The sequence below is a fragment of the Cervus canadensis genome, chromosome 25 (assembly GCF_019320065.1).
Source record: "Cervus canadensis isolate Bull #8, Minnesota chromosome 25, ASM1932006v1, whole genome shotgun sequence".
NCBI lineage: Eukaryota > Metazoa > Chordata > Mammalia > Artiodactyla > Cervidae > Cervus > Cervus canadensis.
The window spans coordinates 12,369,396-12,388,857 of record NC_057410.1 but is presented as its reverse complement, the minus strand read 5'-3'; the positions used below and the strand labels follow the sequence as shown (position 1 = coordinate 12,388,857).

General features: G+C 40.5%; 1 protein-coding gene and 1 long non-coding RNA gene across 2 annotated transcripts in view; both read left to right on the top strand.

Moving 5' to 3' along the window:
• Positions 1–1,664: 1,664 nt before the first annotated feature.
• The window catches only part of CPM (carboxypeptidase M), a 71,981-nt gene continuing 54,183 nt past the window's right edge, over positions 1,665–19,462 (top strand). The window contains exons 1-2 of the mRNA XM_043446595.1: positions 1,665–1,706; positions 2,012–2,174. Of these exons, the coding sequence (XP_043302530.1) occupies positions 2,015–2,174 (160 nt within the window). The 5' untranslated portion in view covers positions 1,665–1,706; positions 2,012–2,014. The remainder of the gene's footprint in view (positions 1,707–2,011; positions 2,175–19,462) is intronic.
• Positions 4,912–7,943, top strand: LOC122427264. The gene is made up of 2 exons (XR_006265374.1): positions 4,912–4,967; positions 7,739–7,943. It is a non-coding gene; the product is annotated as an uncharacterized LOC122427264 (long non-coding RNA).

The window sequence follows — 19,462 nt, the reverse complement described above, 5'->3', positions numbered from 1 at the left end:
TTAATCTCCTCAATCCTATCCCACCTCCTTTCAGGCCTCTGATGAATGAATGACAAAGAACTTCTTAAAGTCATATAGTAGAAATAACAGAAGAGTAACTGCTGCATACTTTTTTTGAGTCCGCTCAGCAACTCAATAACATCATCATAAGATTTTCCAACTCTTGGAAATTTTGCTTAAAGATTTATGAATCAAACTAGGTTATTTACTTAATAGACATCTCCCAGTTATTTAGGTAAGTACAATTATCATTTCCATCTTACAGACTAGGAAACTAAGGTACGATGAGTTGACACAACCAGTGAGTGTCAGAACAAGGACGGAAACCCAGATCATGATGCTCTTAAACCTCTCTGCCTCCTGGGAAGGTTCCTAAACGCTTGGTATATCTATCTATCACAAAGAAGAGTGACTAGCAATTTTCAACTCTGGAAGGCACATTCCATTCACATTCCCAGGCCTCGGAAATTCTGTTTAATTTGTCTGGGGTAGTGCCCTGGAACTACTGTTTTTAGCCCGTTAAAGGAGAATGTTATCCTAAATCAGTGCTTTTCAAACGTTTTACACTTACTGGACCCTTGGCAGAAGTCTCCTGTTACCCTGAGAGGTGATGTATAACAGGTGTGTGAGGTGTTTGCCCTCCCTACACACCCTCTCAGGTTTTGTTCAAGTCCTTGCTGTCCCTTCTGCAAACACAGACCATTCCATCCTTTCAGAAAGAAGCACTTTAGGCCCTGAAACTGGCCTGGGCAGCGTTGGAGGAGGGAGCGTCGACATTACAATGATGACTCTGATGCCTTCTTGCATATGATTTCCAATTTGTCAGTGTTCAATTTAACTCTGATTTAGTCAAACTTCCCTGGTGGCTCAGCTGGTAAAGAATCCGCCCGCAGGGAGGGAGACCTAGGTTCGATCTCTGGGTTGGGAAAAGCCCTTGGAGACGGCAACGGCTACACACTCCTTTTCTCTGGCTTGGAGAAGTCCACGGACTATATAGTCCATGGGGTCGCCAAGAGTCGGACACGACTGAGCGACTTTCTCTTTCTTTCATACACTATAAATATTTGTCGGAAATTTTCCTGGACTCCACAGATCCATTTAAAACTTCGGAACACACGTTCTGAAACTGCACGAGACCGCAGGGCTGCGGGTGCCTGGAGCGTCTGAGAGCTCGGCCCTGGCGAGTCGAAGAGCGTAAGTGCCCGCCTGCAGCTGCGGCCGCCCGGGACTCACGGCGCATCGTGGGGCTGCAGGTGCGCCCCGGGCTTGCCGGCCCGCACAGCCCAACGCGAGAAGCCGTCCCAGCCCTTGCTGCAGCTGTTGGGCGGAGCGCGGGGAACCCCTACATCAGACGGAGCCGTGGCCGAGATGAAGATACTTCCAACCTGGGGCACCGGCAAAAACTAAGACCGCGCAAGGTAACTCAGTTTCGGGAAGCGCTCAGCCACGCCTCGGCACAAGCCGCCGCGCCCTGGAACCCTCGCGCCGCGTGGGCGCCGGCGGGCTCAGGTGAGAAGCAGGCAGAGGTGCCCGGGTCGCCCGGCTAGACCCCGCCCCGGAGTGCCTCGCGCGGTGTCTGAGTGGGCTAAAGAGACGTCAGTCAGATGTCGAGGGCGGGACCTGAGCTCGCCCGCCCCCTGGCCCAGCTATAATGTCTGGTCTCGGCAAGCGGCTGCAGCCAGGCGGCGGTGTGCGCCTGGGCAGGGGTGAGGCTTGGGGTGCGCGGGGTCAGGCGCAGCTGCTGCGACTGTCGGGCGATGGAGGGCGGTGGGGACGTGGGGAGGGGCTGGGTGGGCTACGGGATGGTGGGCACCTGGGGCTGCCGGTGCTCTGGGTGCGCTAACTCCCGAAGGTGTTGCTTCCAACTTTTACCTCTTTCGGAAGCAGCGAGCTTTAGTGTCGGGAGATCTGATACTAAGAGAGCAGAGCGGAAGCTAGTAACATTCACATTTTCCGTCCACCCCACCGCCTTCCTTTTCTGCTCAGCTTTATTATTTTTATTCATCTCTAGAACATGGACTGCGCCCGCCTCTGGCTAGGGCTGCTGATGCCTGCGGCAGCTGCCCTGGACTTCAGCTACCACCACCAGCCAGAGATGGAAGCGTTTCTGAAGAATATTGCCCAAAACTACAGTTCTATCACTCACTTACACAGTATCGGGAAATCTGTGCAAGGTAGGGTGCGTCTCCTGTGCTTCCCAAAACCTCTAGTCCTCACTTTCATTCATCAAATATACTTTAGCTTCCTGTCTCCTTTCTATGAAGCTGCTCAGAGGGGCTCCAAGCGGATCCGTCACTGTCTTGCGTGTAGGTTGCCTCTCCCTTTGTGTGTTGCGTTGCTTTTTGTCAGGGGAGTCCTACGATCTGAATTTTACTAAATGTCTCCGCTGTCCTTCGGGGTCGTTGAATGCTTTGCGTGAATGACGTTCTGATTTTGGATTTTGCAGACAGATTTCCTGGAATGAATATTTTAGCCTTTAGTTTTCTAGATAAACTTTTGCAGAGGAAGTCTGTTTACCCATCTCAAGTTTCCCTTTTTGATGGCTTCTTTAAATATGATTCAGACTGTTAGGATCCTGTCTTCAAGTCTCTTTTAAGTCGAAATAGTGCAGTTCTGTTGGTGAGATTTCTATATCATGTATAATTAGCCCTACGGCTTAAAGTTATGTGAAAAAGTGACTCTGGTACTGATTAAAAGGCTGTCTTAAAAATTATTTATTGGAATAAGACAATTGCTGAATAATAAGTGTACCATAGCAGTGACTGGTATTGCTCCTAGTATTTTCATGCTCATCATTTAAATACTTTTCTAATTTGGAAGCCATATACTGAGTATAAACATATACATGTATATTATATTAATTCTTTTTTAGTAGATAGGAAAACTGAATCATAGTGAAATTAGTATTTTGCCCAAGAACACCCAGATCACAAGTGAGTTTTATAACCAGGATTGGCATTCAGTTCATTCTGCTTCAAGGCTTTGGGGGACAAGGCAAATAATTTTACCACGTATTATTAATCTTATATTGGTACTTCCCCCAAAACATACCGGTTGACTTAATACTTAAGTTTTGTCAAGTGTATATAATTTGGATCTCAACTCTTCTTTTTTTTTCCCACACCAGAATAATACTTTAACAATCTGCAAATCTGTTCTTTTGGGTTTAAGTCCTGCAAAATGAGTGGTAAATCAAAGATCTGTGCCCGAGTCTCTTGGATCTCAACTCTTTATAAGGTGTGTTTCAACCCCAACTGAATTTTAGCTCTGTGTTTTTCAGCCAATTTAGGAGTCTCTTAATCATTAATGATTACTGAAGATCTTAATGATTCTGAAGTAATCATTTCCCAAAAACTTAAGGCCATGGTTTATATTGTAAGCAGTATTCCATAAGTTTGCTTATATGCAATGCAACAGAAAAATCCTAGGCTTGTGTGTAATGGCATCTTTGTATTTAAACAGCATTGCTAAAGAGTTGGTGCCAGAATTATTCTATATTGCTCTATAATCCAAAATTATAGAGATTGAATGTATGAGAAAGCATATTTTGAATCAGTGTACATACATAGCCTTTTGAAATTGTTTTCCCCTAGGGGTAAAGAAGAGCAACTTTAAAAGATCTAAGAATACTAATTATATCAATAAAGGAAATACAGAGCAGAGCTGACTTGAGTTATTGTTCAGTCATCGTTTAAACCACAAGGCAATGTGAATGTTGTTAATTTTTAAGTACTAAATGAGTTCGCTTTTATTTTTTCAAGCACAAAGTGCTTGTGCAAGAAAATCAGGCACTCTCTCTCAATGTCAGCCAGCTATTTTGAATTACCCTGCATGCTATCAGACTATAGCAATAATGAAAGCCAGCAGGCTTAATTGTTTTTACCTGTGTGCACTCTTGCAGTTAAAGGACTGGGGAATTATCATGTAAAAATACAATAATGCTAGTTTAGGTCAAAGGTTTGTACTGAGTATGCTCTGAATAATTACTCTGCTTAAGAAAAATCCCAAATCTGCTATTGGGTTCCGAGCAGGAGGTGAAACTGTACATTGGGACTGGGAGCTGGTTGCCAGGGCATCCTTGGATGGTTGTTGGTACTCTTTTTGCTAGATGGACAGTTTTCCCTGGCCATCTTGCCCTCTGATGTAAGATGCTTGCCTAGCAAACATGATTTACTATATGTGTTACTTATTTTTCTTTTTTTATTATGAATGTGGACAACCTGCCTAGAAGGGAAAGTAATATTCCTACCTTGCCAATTTATTTTTAGCTTATGTAAACGCCTGTCACATGTATTTTCACTGCTGTGATCATGAATAGTCTGTTTTTTTCTCCTAGTTCATATTATTTCATTATGTATTTCTATGAATTGAATGGTTTGCTACTGTGAATTGGTTGCTATATAATATTTTACCCTTGATTATGTTAATTTCTTCGTCATTCTTTGAGCCATCTATGTAGTTTCTGGTGGCCTGTTATAAACAGTGATGCTAAAAAAAAATGCATGTCGTGATTAATGGCCTCCTATTATAATTGATTATTTTTCCAGTTTTTAATTTTGAAATGTTTGAAACCTACACAAAAGCTGAGCACACAACATCACTCATTATTAGAGAAATGCAAATCAAAACCACAATGAGGTACCATCTCACACCAATCAGAATGGCCGTCATCAAAAAGTCTACAAACAATAAACACTGGAGAGGGTGTGCAGAAAAGGGAACCCTCTCACACTGTTGGTGGGAATGCAAACTGGTACAGCCACTGTGGGGAAGAGTGTGGAGATTCCTTAAACTGAGAATAGAACTACGATATGACCCAGCAATCCTACTGCTGGCATACACCCTGAGGACACCAGAATTGAAAGAGACACATGTACCCCAGTATTTATTGCAGCACTATTTACAATAGCTAGCACATGGAAGCAACCTAGATGTCCATCAGCAGATGAATGGATAAGCAAGCTGTGGTACATATACACAATCGAATATTACTCAACTATAAAAAGTAACACATTTGAGTCAACTTTAATGTGGTGGATGAAACTGGAGTCTATTAGTGAAGCAGGTCAGAAAGAGAAACACAAATACTCTATATTAACGCATATATTTGGAATTTAGAAAGATGGTAATGACAGTCCTACATACAGGGCAGCAAGAGACACAGATTTACACAGAACAGACTTGGGCTCTGTAGGACAAGGAGAGGATGGGATGATTTGAGAGAATAGCATTGAAATGTGTATACTACCATATGTAACATAGATGACCAGTGGAAATTTGATTCATGTGTCAGGGCACCCAAAGCCAGTGCTCTGGGACAACCCAGAGGGATAGGGGTGGGGAGGGGGTGGAAGTGGGGTTCAGAATGGGGGAACACATGTATACCTGTGACTGATTCATGTTGATACATGGCAAAAATCATCATCACAATACTGTAAAGTAATTATCTTCTCCTATCTTTTTAATTATTCCTAAGTCCCTTTGTCTAGTGTGTTTGGCACATATTCAGTGATTTTTATGTTTGTTTAGTGGCTTGAATATTCGCCAAAGGAAAGTCTTGTGAAGCAAGCAGAAAAGTGTGCCATTTGTGTCCTGCCATCAGATAGTCCCCTTTAAAATACAAATGCATTTGTTGTATCAATAGACTCCCCAGCTTTTCTCTTCACATCCCCTCAAATTAGTTCTACGACCATTTTAAATAAGATTTCCTACATCTATTCTAAGAATCTTCTCTTTCCTCTTGCTAAGTCTAACCTTTATCTGAATAAGGAGGGTTGCAAAGGTCAAGGGTTAGATAACAATATGTTATAAAGTGCTTTCCATGTATTGGGTGTTTTATTTATTTTTTTTTTTTGTATTGGGTGTTTTAATACATTATTTAAATCTCAACGTCTCAAAGTAGGCATTAATGTCATTTACAGAATGGGTCCAATGAGGTAGAGATAAGTCAATTAACTTGCTGAAGATCACATAGCTGACAAGTGTTAGGTCTCAAGCACATCTTTCTCATCAAGGAAGCAGTTCCACATAGATGTGGTTGCATGGAGATTGTGGTAATTAGTGGAGAGTTTCAGAGTCATGTTTTGGGCACATTTGATCTGAAAATAAAACTTCTGCCAAGATCCAACACAGTAGTTAGTTGCCACTTGTCTGTTGAGCAGTTGAAATGTGACCAGGCCAAATTAAGATGTGCTACAAGTGACTCTGAAGATTTAATACCAAAAAGTAAAATAGTCCATTAATATTTTATATTGATTCCTTGTTAAAATGTTTTAAATATATAGGCAAAATAATACATATTTAAAAATTAACCATCTGGTTTTAATTTGGTTAACATGGTTGTGGTTTCTAAAACATTTTAAATTACATATGACTTGCACTGCATTTTGGGCTGTGCTGATCTGGACAGAAATTTGTTATGAGCAATTTTTTTTTCTGAGTACAGAGGGAACTCAAGTTCATTTAGAAAATTGGGAAGATAAAACAAAGCACCAAGAAAAAAAATTAAAATCTCACCATCCAAAGGAAACATGTAGTAAACTTGAAAGACTATATGCTCTTTGTGTTTTTATCCCCTCCCACTGAGCCAAATGTCCTGCTTGCCTGTGCAAACATATTTCTAAAACCTAACTTTTAATGTCTGCTTCGTGTCCTATCAATGGATGTACTATTGTTTATTTAACTTAGACCCCACTGATGAACATTTAGTTTGTTTCTAAACTTTTCCTGTTATTAAAAAAAAAATGGAGGTTCAAAACGGAGGGGACATATGTATACCAATGGCCGATTCATGTTGATATATGGCAGAAACCAACGCAATATTGTAAAGCAATTATCTTTCAATTAAAAAATAAATTAAAAAAACTTTAATGCCATAGAGAACATCTTTGTAGCTAAGACAACTAAAGTTGCCAGAATGCATACAGGCTTGGTAACCACAAGGCCCAAGTTCAAATTCTAGATCCTCTCTTTTGTAGCAATGTGACCTTGGGTGGTTAGAATAATTCCTGGAACATGATAAAGTATTACCTAAGCGCTGCCGTTCAGGATAAGGCCTGCTATTGGAGATACATTTCCAAAAAGGAAGTTACCAGCACTTAAAGCAGTTTTATATATTTGATACATGTAACCAAACTTATTTCCTAAAAGAGTGTATTGGTTTGATAATCGCACAAGAAATGTATGCCTAACTCTTCTAAATCTTGTATCAATGATAAATCAGGCATTTAGTGGCTTTAAAGATTTCTGTAGTATTTGCCAAAGGGTATAGAGTTTTGGTCATCAGGATGAATATGTCCTAGAGATCTACTGTACAGCGGGGTGCCTATAGTTAACAATATTGTTTACTTTAACATTTGCTAAGAAGATAGATATGCTAAGTGTTTTGATGATGATGATGAAAGATAACTGTAGCATAATTTTTTCATGATTGTTTAAAGTATAAAGGAGAATTTATTTCTCATGCATTTCCCCCACGAACTCTCACTGTCCTATATTCATTCAACAGATATTTTATTGAATTTCTCTGCCAGGAATCTTCATAACATTGCATATGCTCAAAGCTCTCCCTAGAATTGGCTGAGATTCCTGCCCCACAGAGGCGTGCACTGTGTTTACGTACATTGTCTACTACCTTTGACTGGGTAGATTTTGGCTAGCAATCTACCCTCAGAAAGAACATTGTATTTAAGACTTTTGCCACAACATTCAGCTTTCTGTTCCTCTGTTCATTTCTCAGGTGTGATCGGACAGCCAGTTTGCTTGAGATCCTGCATGAAATGCTTTTTGTGATGTAAATATTGACATATTGAGGACTAAATACCAAGAAGACCACTGAAATCTAGGAATTTCAGCTGTAATATACATGTTTGTGATTTCAGGTTACATTGAGTTAGCCTTTCCCCTTCTTTAACTTGAAATATAAAGTCCTTTTCTGAAACATCTTAGGAATATCAGCCTTGTTTTATAATCACTCAGTTTCTTAAGGACACTGCTCTTTTTTTCTTACAAGGAAATGATTTAGATTTCCACCATATTTGTAGGATGATATTTGAAGAGGATGAGATAGAATATCCAAAAATAACACAGAATTTTACTCTGCTTCTTGTGTCTAGGAACCGTTTTTGTTCCAAATCTCAAATATATCCAAACACCAATACTCTAGGGCCATTTGAAACTTAAAGGATAGTGACAGCCAACATTAATTGAATTTACTCTTTACCTAGCACTTTATATATACACCTCACCTAATCACTCTAGCAAGAGTGTGAAACACCATTATTACCCTTCAGTTCACATGGGAAGAATTGAGATTGAATGAATCATCCATAGACAGTAAATGACAGAGGAGTGATTGGAACCAAAGTCTGTCTTGCCCAATAGTGAACCCTTAAAAGCCCTTTGCTGAAAAAACATTTCTCCAGTTACCTTTTGTCTCTTTTTGTCCCTTTCCCCTCCCCCGCACATCCTTGCCTCTCCCCTTGCCCTGATCCCTCTGATTCTGAAAAAGTTGACAAGCATACTCTGTCATCCAAGAAAAGGCCTATTTTAAATGTTTTTTTGTGCTGAGTGATATTCTCTAGAATTCCTTGACCCCTTTTCAGTGTTTGCAGTTTCATCCAAAGCAGTGTGAATTCCATATTTTGGTGTAGACTTAATTTTTTTCTTTATACCAAAACTGTTTGATTATAAGGCAAAAGGAGACGGCTGAAGTTCTGGTTTGCACACTTTTGGGACATCCACCCACCTAAAGGCCATCTCTGGAGTTGATAATAGTGTTTCTCATTAAGAGCAGTACCGCCCCCTAGGGGGAATTTTGAAAATTGAGAGATGGTTTAGGCCATACCTTTGAAGTCTTTGGATGGGGGACGTTGCTAATAATGCATCATCCTGGTGTTATTAACAATACACAGAATTGTCATGCATAGTGAAAAATCATCCCCCATACTTTCTAATGTCTTCCATAAGTGAAAGACAAGCTTACCATCATCTGAGCCTAAAACCAATTATTTTATGTACAAACGCAAAATACTTTTCCCTCACAATTTTAATATGTAGCAAACTCTCCAGGAATGTAACTATAGGTAAATTGAGGAAAATTTTATTATGTTCTTCAAAATCAAGGAAACTTGATTTTGAGATATTTCACATAAAATCCTGACACCAGTGGGCACACAGCTGTATCAGTCTGCATTTGTAATAAATGCCTTCACTGCGAGTCTCAAGAATTGATATAAGCATCTTTTTCATTGTGTCTTTTAGTGGATGATGCCCAAGTTTTTACATATTGATAAGATGTTTTATTAGAAATTGCTTTCTTTTTATTTTTCCTTGACATATAAATCTTTTTGAAATTACATAGGCAAATATTTTCTGTGAATTTTATGCCAGCATAGTAAATAAAGGAAGAGTTGCAAAATATTGAATGTGAAAAGAGGCATCAACTGATAGGGTTTGAAACTGTTGGTCTAAAACCACAGATGCAGACAGCTGATAAGGACCCTCTTCAGATTTGTGTAGTCAGCGTCCAAAAGGTATTTGGTTTCTGTTCTTAACCAAAAAACTGTGTGTCCGGAGATAACACCATGGTGATGAATAGAATCTAGAGTTGAGAACTAACTGCTGTTCACCCTGTTTCCTTCCTTTATTTTGTGCATTTGTCCGTTTCTCAAAGAATACAAAGTCAGAAAGTAAGATAAAAATATTAAAGTAAAAAAAAATTGAAATATGGTTGATTTACAGTGTTGTATTTCAGAGGTACAGCAAAGTGATTTAGTTTATACATAAAATATGTGTGTGTGTGTGTGTGTGTGTGTATATATTTCAGATTCTTTTCCCTTATAGGTTATTACAAAAAAAGTTAAATTTTAAAGATTATATCAAAAACCAACATGCATTTGGGTTAATGGAAAGAGATTAAATCGGAACTTCCTATCTAGTGATTTAAAGTAATTGGTACTCTTTCTAGCTCTAGAGTCTTTCAATGCAATATAAGATAATAGTTTGCTGAGAGGGTAGGAAATCCTTATTTGAGTTTGGGTGCAAATAAACAGACATTAAATACAGCGGACATAAGTTCCACATTAAAATTTTTTTCTCATGCCTGTTTTGTAAGGACTGCTGCATGTAAGATGGTTAAAAAGTGCATATTTTCTAGTCTGTGACCTTTCCCATACGTAACTATCAAAAGCTCAACTGGAGGTTTAGTCTCTACGGCATCACAAAAATGCCACCAACTTCAAACAAGTTGGCTTCAAACTGGCTCCTCAGACTTATCCTGAACCTCCCCAGAGCTTCCTGAAGATAACAGCCTTCATGGTGGGGTATAAAGGCATTAACAACAGGGTAAACCCTTCAAATATGCAAGTACTGTCACAGAGTCTGGGAGAAGAAAGCAAACCTTCAATCTGTATAAACAAAGAGCTCTCAGTTAGTTGTTGACTCGGTTTTTTAAAATTGCTCCGATGGAAATCTCTCCGGGGAAAGCAGAACCACACGGACGCACAACCCGCGTCACCTGAATCGACAGTTCCCCCGATCCTTAACTGACCCCCCTTTCCAGCGAGTGCACAGGGAGACCACGAACACAGTCAGGGGAAAAGTGGCACAGTGTCACATTTTCAGAGCAGGAATGGATGGTGGAGACCACTTGATCGTTTACTCAGTTGATTGAGCTTAATTCAAAATGCCATCTCCTCCTGGAAGCGTTTCTCTAGACGCTTGGGCAGAGTTGGTCTCTTCCTGAGCATCGTCCAGCCCCTCTGTCTGTATTGCACCCAGAGGGCAGGGCCCAGGCCTTGCTCATCTGTGTATCATAGTCCCAAATACGTGGTGATTATATGTGACAGGCGCTCTGAGGGTCACAGCTGAAGAGTTTTTCCATGCATTGTAAAGGAAACTTTAATGTAAATACACTTTTATACAGTATAGTATATAACATGCTATGTGTATGTATATAAGATGTTTACTTTTATGTATACTTTTATATACATTTATGTAGTTGCACGTACTATATGCAACTTTATGTAGTTACATATGTAGTATGTACCCATAAGTGTCAAGCAAATGAAATTGTTTTCTGGCCACATAAAGTATTTTGCTCAAACTACAGTAAAATACTATGATAACTTGGGGTAGTGGTGATGGAGGACTCACAGTCACTGGCGTGTAGGAGGAGGCAATAGGGACATTAGTGTCCTTCAGGCAATAAAGGGGAACTGAATTGCTCTCTGTCAACCTAAGGGGTTTTGTCCCCTCTCCCCTCAGCCCCCCAGATACTAACCAAACAGGTGTTAAAAGAGTAAATAAATATAAAAGATACACACAGACCCCTTTCCATTAAGAAGAGTTTAAGTAAATATCCCTGGTTTTATTTGAACAGTGCAAAAATAATTCAAGTGTATTTAGAGAATGTAAAAAAAGAGAAAAGGACCATGTGATGAAGCCCTCTCCACCCCCACCCCACCTCCACACACACACAAATGTTAAACAGGTACTTGGAATCCCTTAATTTTAAGTCTTTTTTTCCCTTCCAAACTCAGCAATGCTTTACAGATTTAAGATGTACAGGTTTTGGAAATACAGAGGTAGATTGAAGGTTGAAAGCATCTTTGATTTTTAATCCCTATTAAGTATTCATTTCCTTGTTCATTGTTGGTAACTTAGTCAAGCCCATCCATTAAAATTCTTTTAAGGGGACTGTTCACTCTTGTGAAAGTGTAGACACCTGGGGACGTGTGGAGAGTATAGCTCATTTTAACATAGAGCACTTCCACAGAAGTTTTCCCATCATTTTCATAATTAAATATATTTGCACCTTGGTAATAATACAAAAAGGCAACCCACTCCAGTATTCTTGCCTGGAGAATCCCACGGACAGAGGAACCTCGAGGGCTGTAGTCCATGAGGTCACAAGAGTCGGACATGACTTATCAACTAAACCACCAAACCACCACCAACAATACCAAATGCATGTGGAGTTAAAGCTGAAATGTAAGTTGCTCAGTTGAGGAACACACTTACTCTTAGAGATGGAATAATCTTGCTGTCCTAGAGATAAGCCTGGCAGGGTTATCATTTGTTACCAGTAAATTCCTTTCTGTTTATGAAAAAAAAGACAAATTTGGAAATGCCACATTCTAGCCTGAGCAAACATTTGGTTGGGCTTGGTCATCTTCTGGGTTTTAGGAACATATACTTCTAAATGTACCGAGCGTGTCTTCAGATTCAGCAGCACACTGGAGCTCACAGTGTAGGGGTGGGCAGAGAGTGAGGAGGTTTTGAGGGTAGAGGATTCTACTGTATTCCAAGAACAGAAACGAGGCCAGAGGTGCCGGAGCAGTGAGCAGGGGGAGAATGGTAGTGGGTGTGGCTGGAGAGGGGTGCAGGGGACAGTGCATCGAGTGCCTGGTGCACCAGGTCAAAGAAGGAGAGCTTGAATTCTCTTCTGAGAATAATAGGAAACTACTGAATGGTGTTAATCAAAATGGTGTCATCTGATGTGGGTTTAGAGAAATTGTGACTTCGGCTGCTGTTGATGTTGTTCAGTCGCTAAGTTGTGTCTGACTCTCTGCGACCCCGTGAACTAGAGCACGCCAGCCTTCCCTGTCTTTCAGTATCTCCTGGAGTTTGCTCACACTCGTATCCGTTGAGTCAGTGGTGCTATCGAACCATCTCATCCTCTGCTGCTCTCTACCCCTTGCTGATGAGTAGAGAGTTAATTAGAAAGGGGAAAGTATAGACAGAGGGAAAATAATTCTGTGATAATAATCCCAGGCACCTGTTAATGGTGGTGTTGTGGATGAAGACGCTGTATTAGAAATGGAGAGAACTGGAGGGATTCGAGATTTGCTTTGGAAATAAAACCAACAATGCTTGCTAATGGATTGGAAGACAGTAGGCAGGGTTCAGGGAAAAATAAAAGATCCAGGATGGCTTTCAGGTTTCTAGCTTGTGCAGCTGAGTGTCTGAGGTATTATTTACCAAAATAGAAAACACTAGAGAAGGACAGGTTTGGGTTGAAACCAAGAGCTCTGATTTAGACAGTTTTTAGAAATTTGAAACCCTTAAAAGATATTTAGTGGGAATGTCCAGTAGACGGGTGTATAGGTAGAGTTTGGAGGAAAGTTTTGACTATAGAAATAAACTTGAGAGTCATCAACATGTAGATGGCCTTGAAACCTATGTGATTAAAAAAAAAATAACGAGAGTAGAGAGAAAAGAGGGACAGCATAGAGCTGTAGGATACTGTAATATTTTGAATTTGATAGAGATAGAAGCCAGCAAAGGAGATAGGAAAAAAATCAGCAACGAACTAGGAAAAAGATGAAAAGCAGTATCATAGACATCTTGAAAGAGCAGCAGTTCAAGAAGTAGGCTATCGGATGGGGAATACATGTAAATCCATGGCTGATTCATGTCAATGTATGACAAAAACCACTACAATATTGTAAAGTAATTAGCCTCCAACTAATAAAAATAAATGGAAAAAAAAAAAAGAAGTAGGCTGTCTTGGGGTCCCATGACCACCCACTAGTAAATTGCCAAAGGACCCATGACTCTACAAAGTCATACTCACAGCCAAGATTAATGAAGCAAAAGGCACAGTGCAGGCACAGCGGAATAATGATACATTAGCAAAGACTAGAGAAGTCAGATGGGCTTACCTGTTCTCAGTGAAGGTTGCACAGATGCATGCTTCTCTCCAACCTAAAGTCTGTCTCCACTCACAGAAGCCCACTTGAGTCTTGGAGGCCCAGCGTTCTTCACAAGAGCTGGTCGCATGACTATCGTGACCAGCCAGGACACATACCCACACTAGATACCAGGTACCCCTTATGAATATTACTGTTTACTTTAAACAATGCTTTCAGTTCAGTTCAGTCGCTCAGTTGTGTCCGACTCTTTGCGACCCCATGAATCGCAGCACGCCAGGCCTTCCTGTCCATCACCAACTCCCGGAGTCTACCCAAACCCATGCCCATCGAGTCGATGATGCCATCCAACCATCTCATCCTCTGTCTTCCCCTTCTCCTCCTGCCCCCAATCCCTCCGAGCATCAGGGTCTTTTCCAGTGAGTCAGCTCTTCACATGAGGTGGCCAAAGTACTGGAGTTTCAGCTTCAGCATCAGTCCTTCCAATGAACACCCAGGACTGATCTCCTTTAGGATGGACTGGTTGGATCTCCTTGCAGTCCAAGGGACTCTCAAGAGTCTTCTCCAACACCACAGTTCAAAAGCATCAATTTTTCAGTGCTTAGGCCTGTATATACTGACCCTCTGTCTTGTGGGTACAGAATAGCATCACTAACTAGTGAACATTGAAGGAGTTTAGTGCTCAGAGTTTGGTTAAGGGCATTATGATGAGCTTATGAGTTTAAGTGTTCTAGAGATAAGCAAGGAAGGAGTAAAACAGACCAGCTATGTTAATTCTTTCCTTGCAGAGGTCCTGGCCAACCATGTTGGATGTGGTTATAAGTGAAGTCTGAGAGCCGTAAAGTTAAGTGATAGATCCCAGTTGTGTTAGTTAATCTCTGTCTCTAGACAGATTCATTCAATTTATTCAGCAAACATGTACCAAATGCTTACTATAGTTTGTGACACGTGCTGGCATAAAAATACAGAGGTAAAGAAGTCAAATGTGGCCCCTGCCCTGATGGAGCTGATGATCTGAGGCGTGAATGGGAAGGAAGAGACTTCCTAATGAATGCAGATGGGATTCACCTTAGGGGATAGATGGCAGGGGACCTGAAGGATAGAAGTGAGTGAGGTGAAAGGTGAAAGTTAAGGCCATAAATAGTGTGTTCAAAGGTCTGGTGGTGAGGAGGCATATGGACCTTGTGGAGCAAAAGTTGATTGTGGCTGGAGAGGAGAGCATGAAGGGGTGAGAGGAGGCAAGATGGGCAGATTGTGGAAGACCTAGCCTACGTTGTGAAAGACTTCATGCTTCACCCAAAGGGAGTCGCCATCATCCTAGGGACTCCTGCCTGATAGGTTTGTTTTCTTAAGCAGAAAATTTCTGATTATTTTACAGTTCACTTTGCATTACGATAAACATTCTCTTTAAGAAGTAAAGTGGAACAGCCATGTCTGGAATAAGAAAAATAATGAGAAAATATAAACACGCCAGGGTCAGTAAACCAGAGCACCAACAAAACATAATATTGAATCTACAAAAATAAGAATAATTTTTTTTCAGAACTAATCAGCATAAAAAGTTCTGATTTAAATACCACATTTGGGTCTGATTATTCACTTAAATCTTAAAGATCATTTTTAGTCACACAACTTAGAAGCATGTTAATGATGCATTGCACATAGTGTCTTTTTTGCCCTCACAGAGCACAGATCACACAAAGAGATTTTTTTTTTTAATCAGTCATTTTGGAAACAAATTATAGTTATGCCAGACTTATATACCGAAAGTATTTAATAATAATTAAATCTATAATTCAGAGAGAAATGTTAGAGTACCTAGGAATAGATACTTAAAATTTTTTTCCCGACTGTATTGAGATTATAATTGGTGTATAATTTTATGTAAGTTTGAATTATGTGATGTGATGATTTGATACACATGTCCTATAAAACGATAACCAGAAAAAGATTAGTTAACATCTCCTCCTCATGTTTATACTTTTTGTTTTGGTGGTGGTGAGAATATTTTGTCTGATCATTCATTCAGCAACTCTATATAATACAGTATTGTTCCCTATAGTCACTGTGTGTGTTAGTCACTGAGTCGTGTCTGACTCTTTTTGCAACCCCATGTGACTGTAACCCACCAGGTTCCTCTGCCCGTGGAATTTTCCAGGCAAGAATACTGGAGTGGGTTGCCATTCCCTCCTCCAGGGGATCTTCCTGATCCAGGGATTGAACCCAGATCTCCTGTATTGCAGACGGATTCTTTATTGCTGAGCCATCGGAAAAGCCTGTAGTCATTGTACTGTATGTTAAATCCCCAGAATTTATAACTGGATGTTTGTTTCCCTTGATCAACACCTCCCCATTTCCCCTGCTTCCCAGTCCCTGGCAACCACCAATCCATTGTTTCTGTGAGTTCAGCTTTTTCAGATTCCACATGTAAGTCAGATCATAGCTGAGTCTTAGTTCACTTAGCATGATGCCCTCATTTCCTCCATGCTGTCTTGGGTGGCAATATTTCCTTCTCTTTTCTGGCTGAATAAAATTCCATGCTATGTACATGCCATGTTTTCTTTATCATTCATCCATCTGTGGACGTTTAAGTTGTTTCCATGTTTTGGCTATTGTGAATACTACTGTTTTGAACTTGGGGGTGAAGATACCTCTTGGAGATACTGATTCTGTTTCCTTAAAGTAAATACCCAGAAGTGGAATTACTGGGTGATATGGTAGTTATCAGGGCTTCCCTGTGGCTCAGACAGTAAAGAATCTACCTGCAATGCAGGAGACCTGGGTTCAGTCCCTGGCTCGGGAAGATCCCCTGAAGAAGGGAATGGCAACCCACTCCAGTATTCTTGCCTGGAGAATCCCCATGACAGAGGAGCCTGGCAGGCTACAGCCCATGGAGTTGCAGAAGAGTCGGACATGACTGAGTGAATAACACTTTCACTTTACTTTTTCTTCATGGTAGGTATAATTTTAATTTTTTATAGTGGCTGTACCAAGTTATGTGCCTACCAACCATGCACAAGATAGAAACACTTTCTATTTTAAAACGATACTGGAGTTACCATGAAATACAGTTGACCCTTGAATATGATGAGCTTGAACTGCATGGGTCCACTGTGGATTTTTTTTTTAATAGTAAATACTACCGAACTACATGATCTGCAGTTGGTTGAATCCTCTGAGGAGCCACAGATACAAAGGACTGACTAAATTACACGCATGACTTTTGACTGCTCAGAGGCTTGGCATCCCTGACCTGTGTGTTGTTTAAGAGTCAGCTCTACAACCACTCAAACTTTGCAAGTGTTGGGTAGCAGCACAGACAGGGAACTTAATCTTGGTCTCATTTTCCAGCAAGTTATTGAATAGGAGCAGCGAGGATGAGAACATGAAAGACATGCAGCTGCTGTTTACTGAGAACCTGTCATGCGCCAGGCGCTGTGCTAGACTCTTTACAGATTTTCCTCACTTAAGCTACACAAAAGCTCTAAGTTATTTACATTCCTGTCTTAGAGCTGAGAACAAACAGATTTCATAGATGAAGGAACTGATCCAAAATTGTGTCTTAGTAACTGATAGATTTAGGTTAATAATCCAAATGTGTCTTCCAGTAATTCATTTATATACTTGGTCAGCAATTGATTTATTGCCCTCCTGTTGTCTATCAGAACCTTGGCAGGAGGCTGCAAAGAACCTGGACCTTTCTCTTTAGGAACTAGGGCCGGGGCCTTACACCTAGTCACCTTAGTGGGAAAAGCACCCTAATAGGGCTGTAAACGTTGAAAGCTGCTTGGGAAAGTCGAGAAAGATTTATCAGGGAAGCTGATAATTGGACAAAGCTGTGACTATTCCCAGGCAGACAGGTGACAGGGTGGGAATTCTTGGTGAAATGAATGGAGAAAACAGACTGGAGTGGGGGGCAGGGCGAGATTGTACTGCAGGCGGCACCTGGGGCCCTGAATGCTGCCCTCGTACACAGTGAAGGATAAAGAATTGATGGTGGTTTCTTGTTTTGTTTCCTTACTTTTTAAATTAATTTTTATTGCAGTTTAGTTGCTTTACAATGTTGGGCTAGTTTCTGCTCTACAGCAGAGTGACTCAGCTTTATGTATACATATATTCCCTCTTTTTTGGATTTGCTTCCCACTTAGGTCACCAGAGAGCATTGAATAGAGTTCCCTGTACTAATAGGTTGGTACAAAAGTAATTGCAGTTCAGACCATAAATTTTAAATCATTATAACTAGGCTCAAACACGTCTTTATCAATCAAGATAGGAACCATTACAATCAATACATTTTTGCCAATGAGAAATAAGTTTATTCCTATAGCATAAAAATCCATGCTTTGGGATTCCATAAACCCTTAGAAAGCATTTTCTGCCTCCTGCTAGTTGTGATATTGTTTCCCTGCAAAAAGTTGTTGAGATGCTTGAAGAAGTGGTAGTTAGTTGGCAAGAGGTCGGATGAATACGGCAGATGAGGCAAAACTTCGTAACCCAATTCATTCTGTTTTTGAAGCACGGGTTGTGAGACATGCCGTTGGGCATTGTTGTGGAGAAGAATCGGGCCCTTTCTGTTGGCCAGTGCCAGCTACAGGCATTGCAGTGTTCGGTGCATCTCATCAATTCACTGAGCATGCTTCTCAGATGTAATGGTTTCACCAAGATTCAAAAAGCTGTAGGGGATCAGACCAGCGCAGACCACTAAACAGTGACCGTGACCTTGTTTGGTGCAAGTTTGGCTTTGGGAAGTGCTTTGGAGCTTCTTCTTGGTCCAGCCATGGAGCTGGTCATCACTAGTTGTCATATACAATCCACCGCTCTTTACATATCACAATCCATTTGAGGAATGGTTCATTGTTGTGAGGAATAAGAGAAGATGACACTTCAAAATAATGATTTTTTTTATTTGTGGTCAGCTCATGAGGCACCCACTTATCGAGCTTTTTCACCTTTCCAATTTACTTCAAATGCCACACGACCGTAGAATGGTCGACGTTGAGTTCTTCAGCATCTTCTCATTTAGTTGGGAGAGGATCGGCTTCGATGATCCTCCCAGTTGGTTGTTGTCAACTTCCGACGGCCAGCCACTATGCACCTCGTCTTCAAGGCTCTCGTCTCCTTTGCAGACTTCTTGAACCACCACTGCACTGTACATTCGTTAGCAGTTCCTAGATCAAATGTGTTGTTGATGTTGTGAGTTGTCTCCACTGCTCTCTGACCCATTTTGAACTCAAGTTTAAAAAAAAAAAATCGCTCAAATTTGCTTTTTGTCTAACATCATTTCAATAGTCTAAAATAAATAAAAAATAGAAAGTAATAAGTCCTTAGCAAAAAGTAGAATACGAGAAATGTGCATGAAAGTGCTACATAACATAACCACATTATGCTTAAGAATGTATTCCAATATCTAACAGCAAATTTCAACAATGCAAAACTGCAATTACTTTTGCACCAACCTCATATATAGTAGGTTCTCATTGGTTATCTATTTTATGCATAGTAGTTTATGGAGAATTGATGATGATTTCTAATATGTCTTAGCACCTAGGGTATCTTAGTTTGTGCTCACTGGAAAATACAAAGTTTTAGGAAGATTGTGTCTTTGTGAGTTCGGTTATGGTTTTTTGGAAACAGATTGTTCAAAGGACAGTGATAAATAGGGAAAATATTTTGACTCACGTAACTCTTCACTAAAATTGCATAGTTTGTAGCCCCCAGGGAACTGTGATTCCACAGAACGTTTTGTTCTTTGTCCTTGGGAAAACATGTTTAAAAAGGATTAGGGACTCCCCTGGCGGTTAAGACGTCAC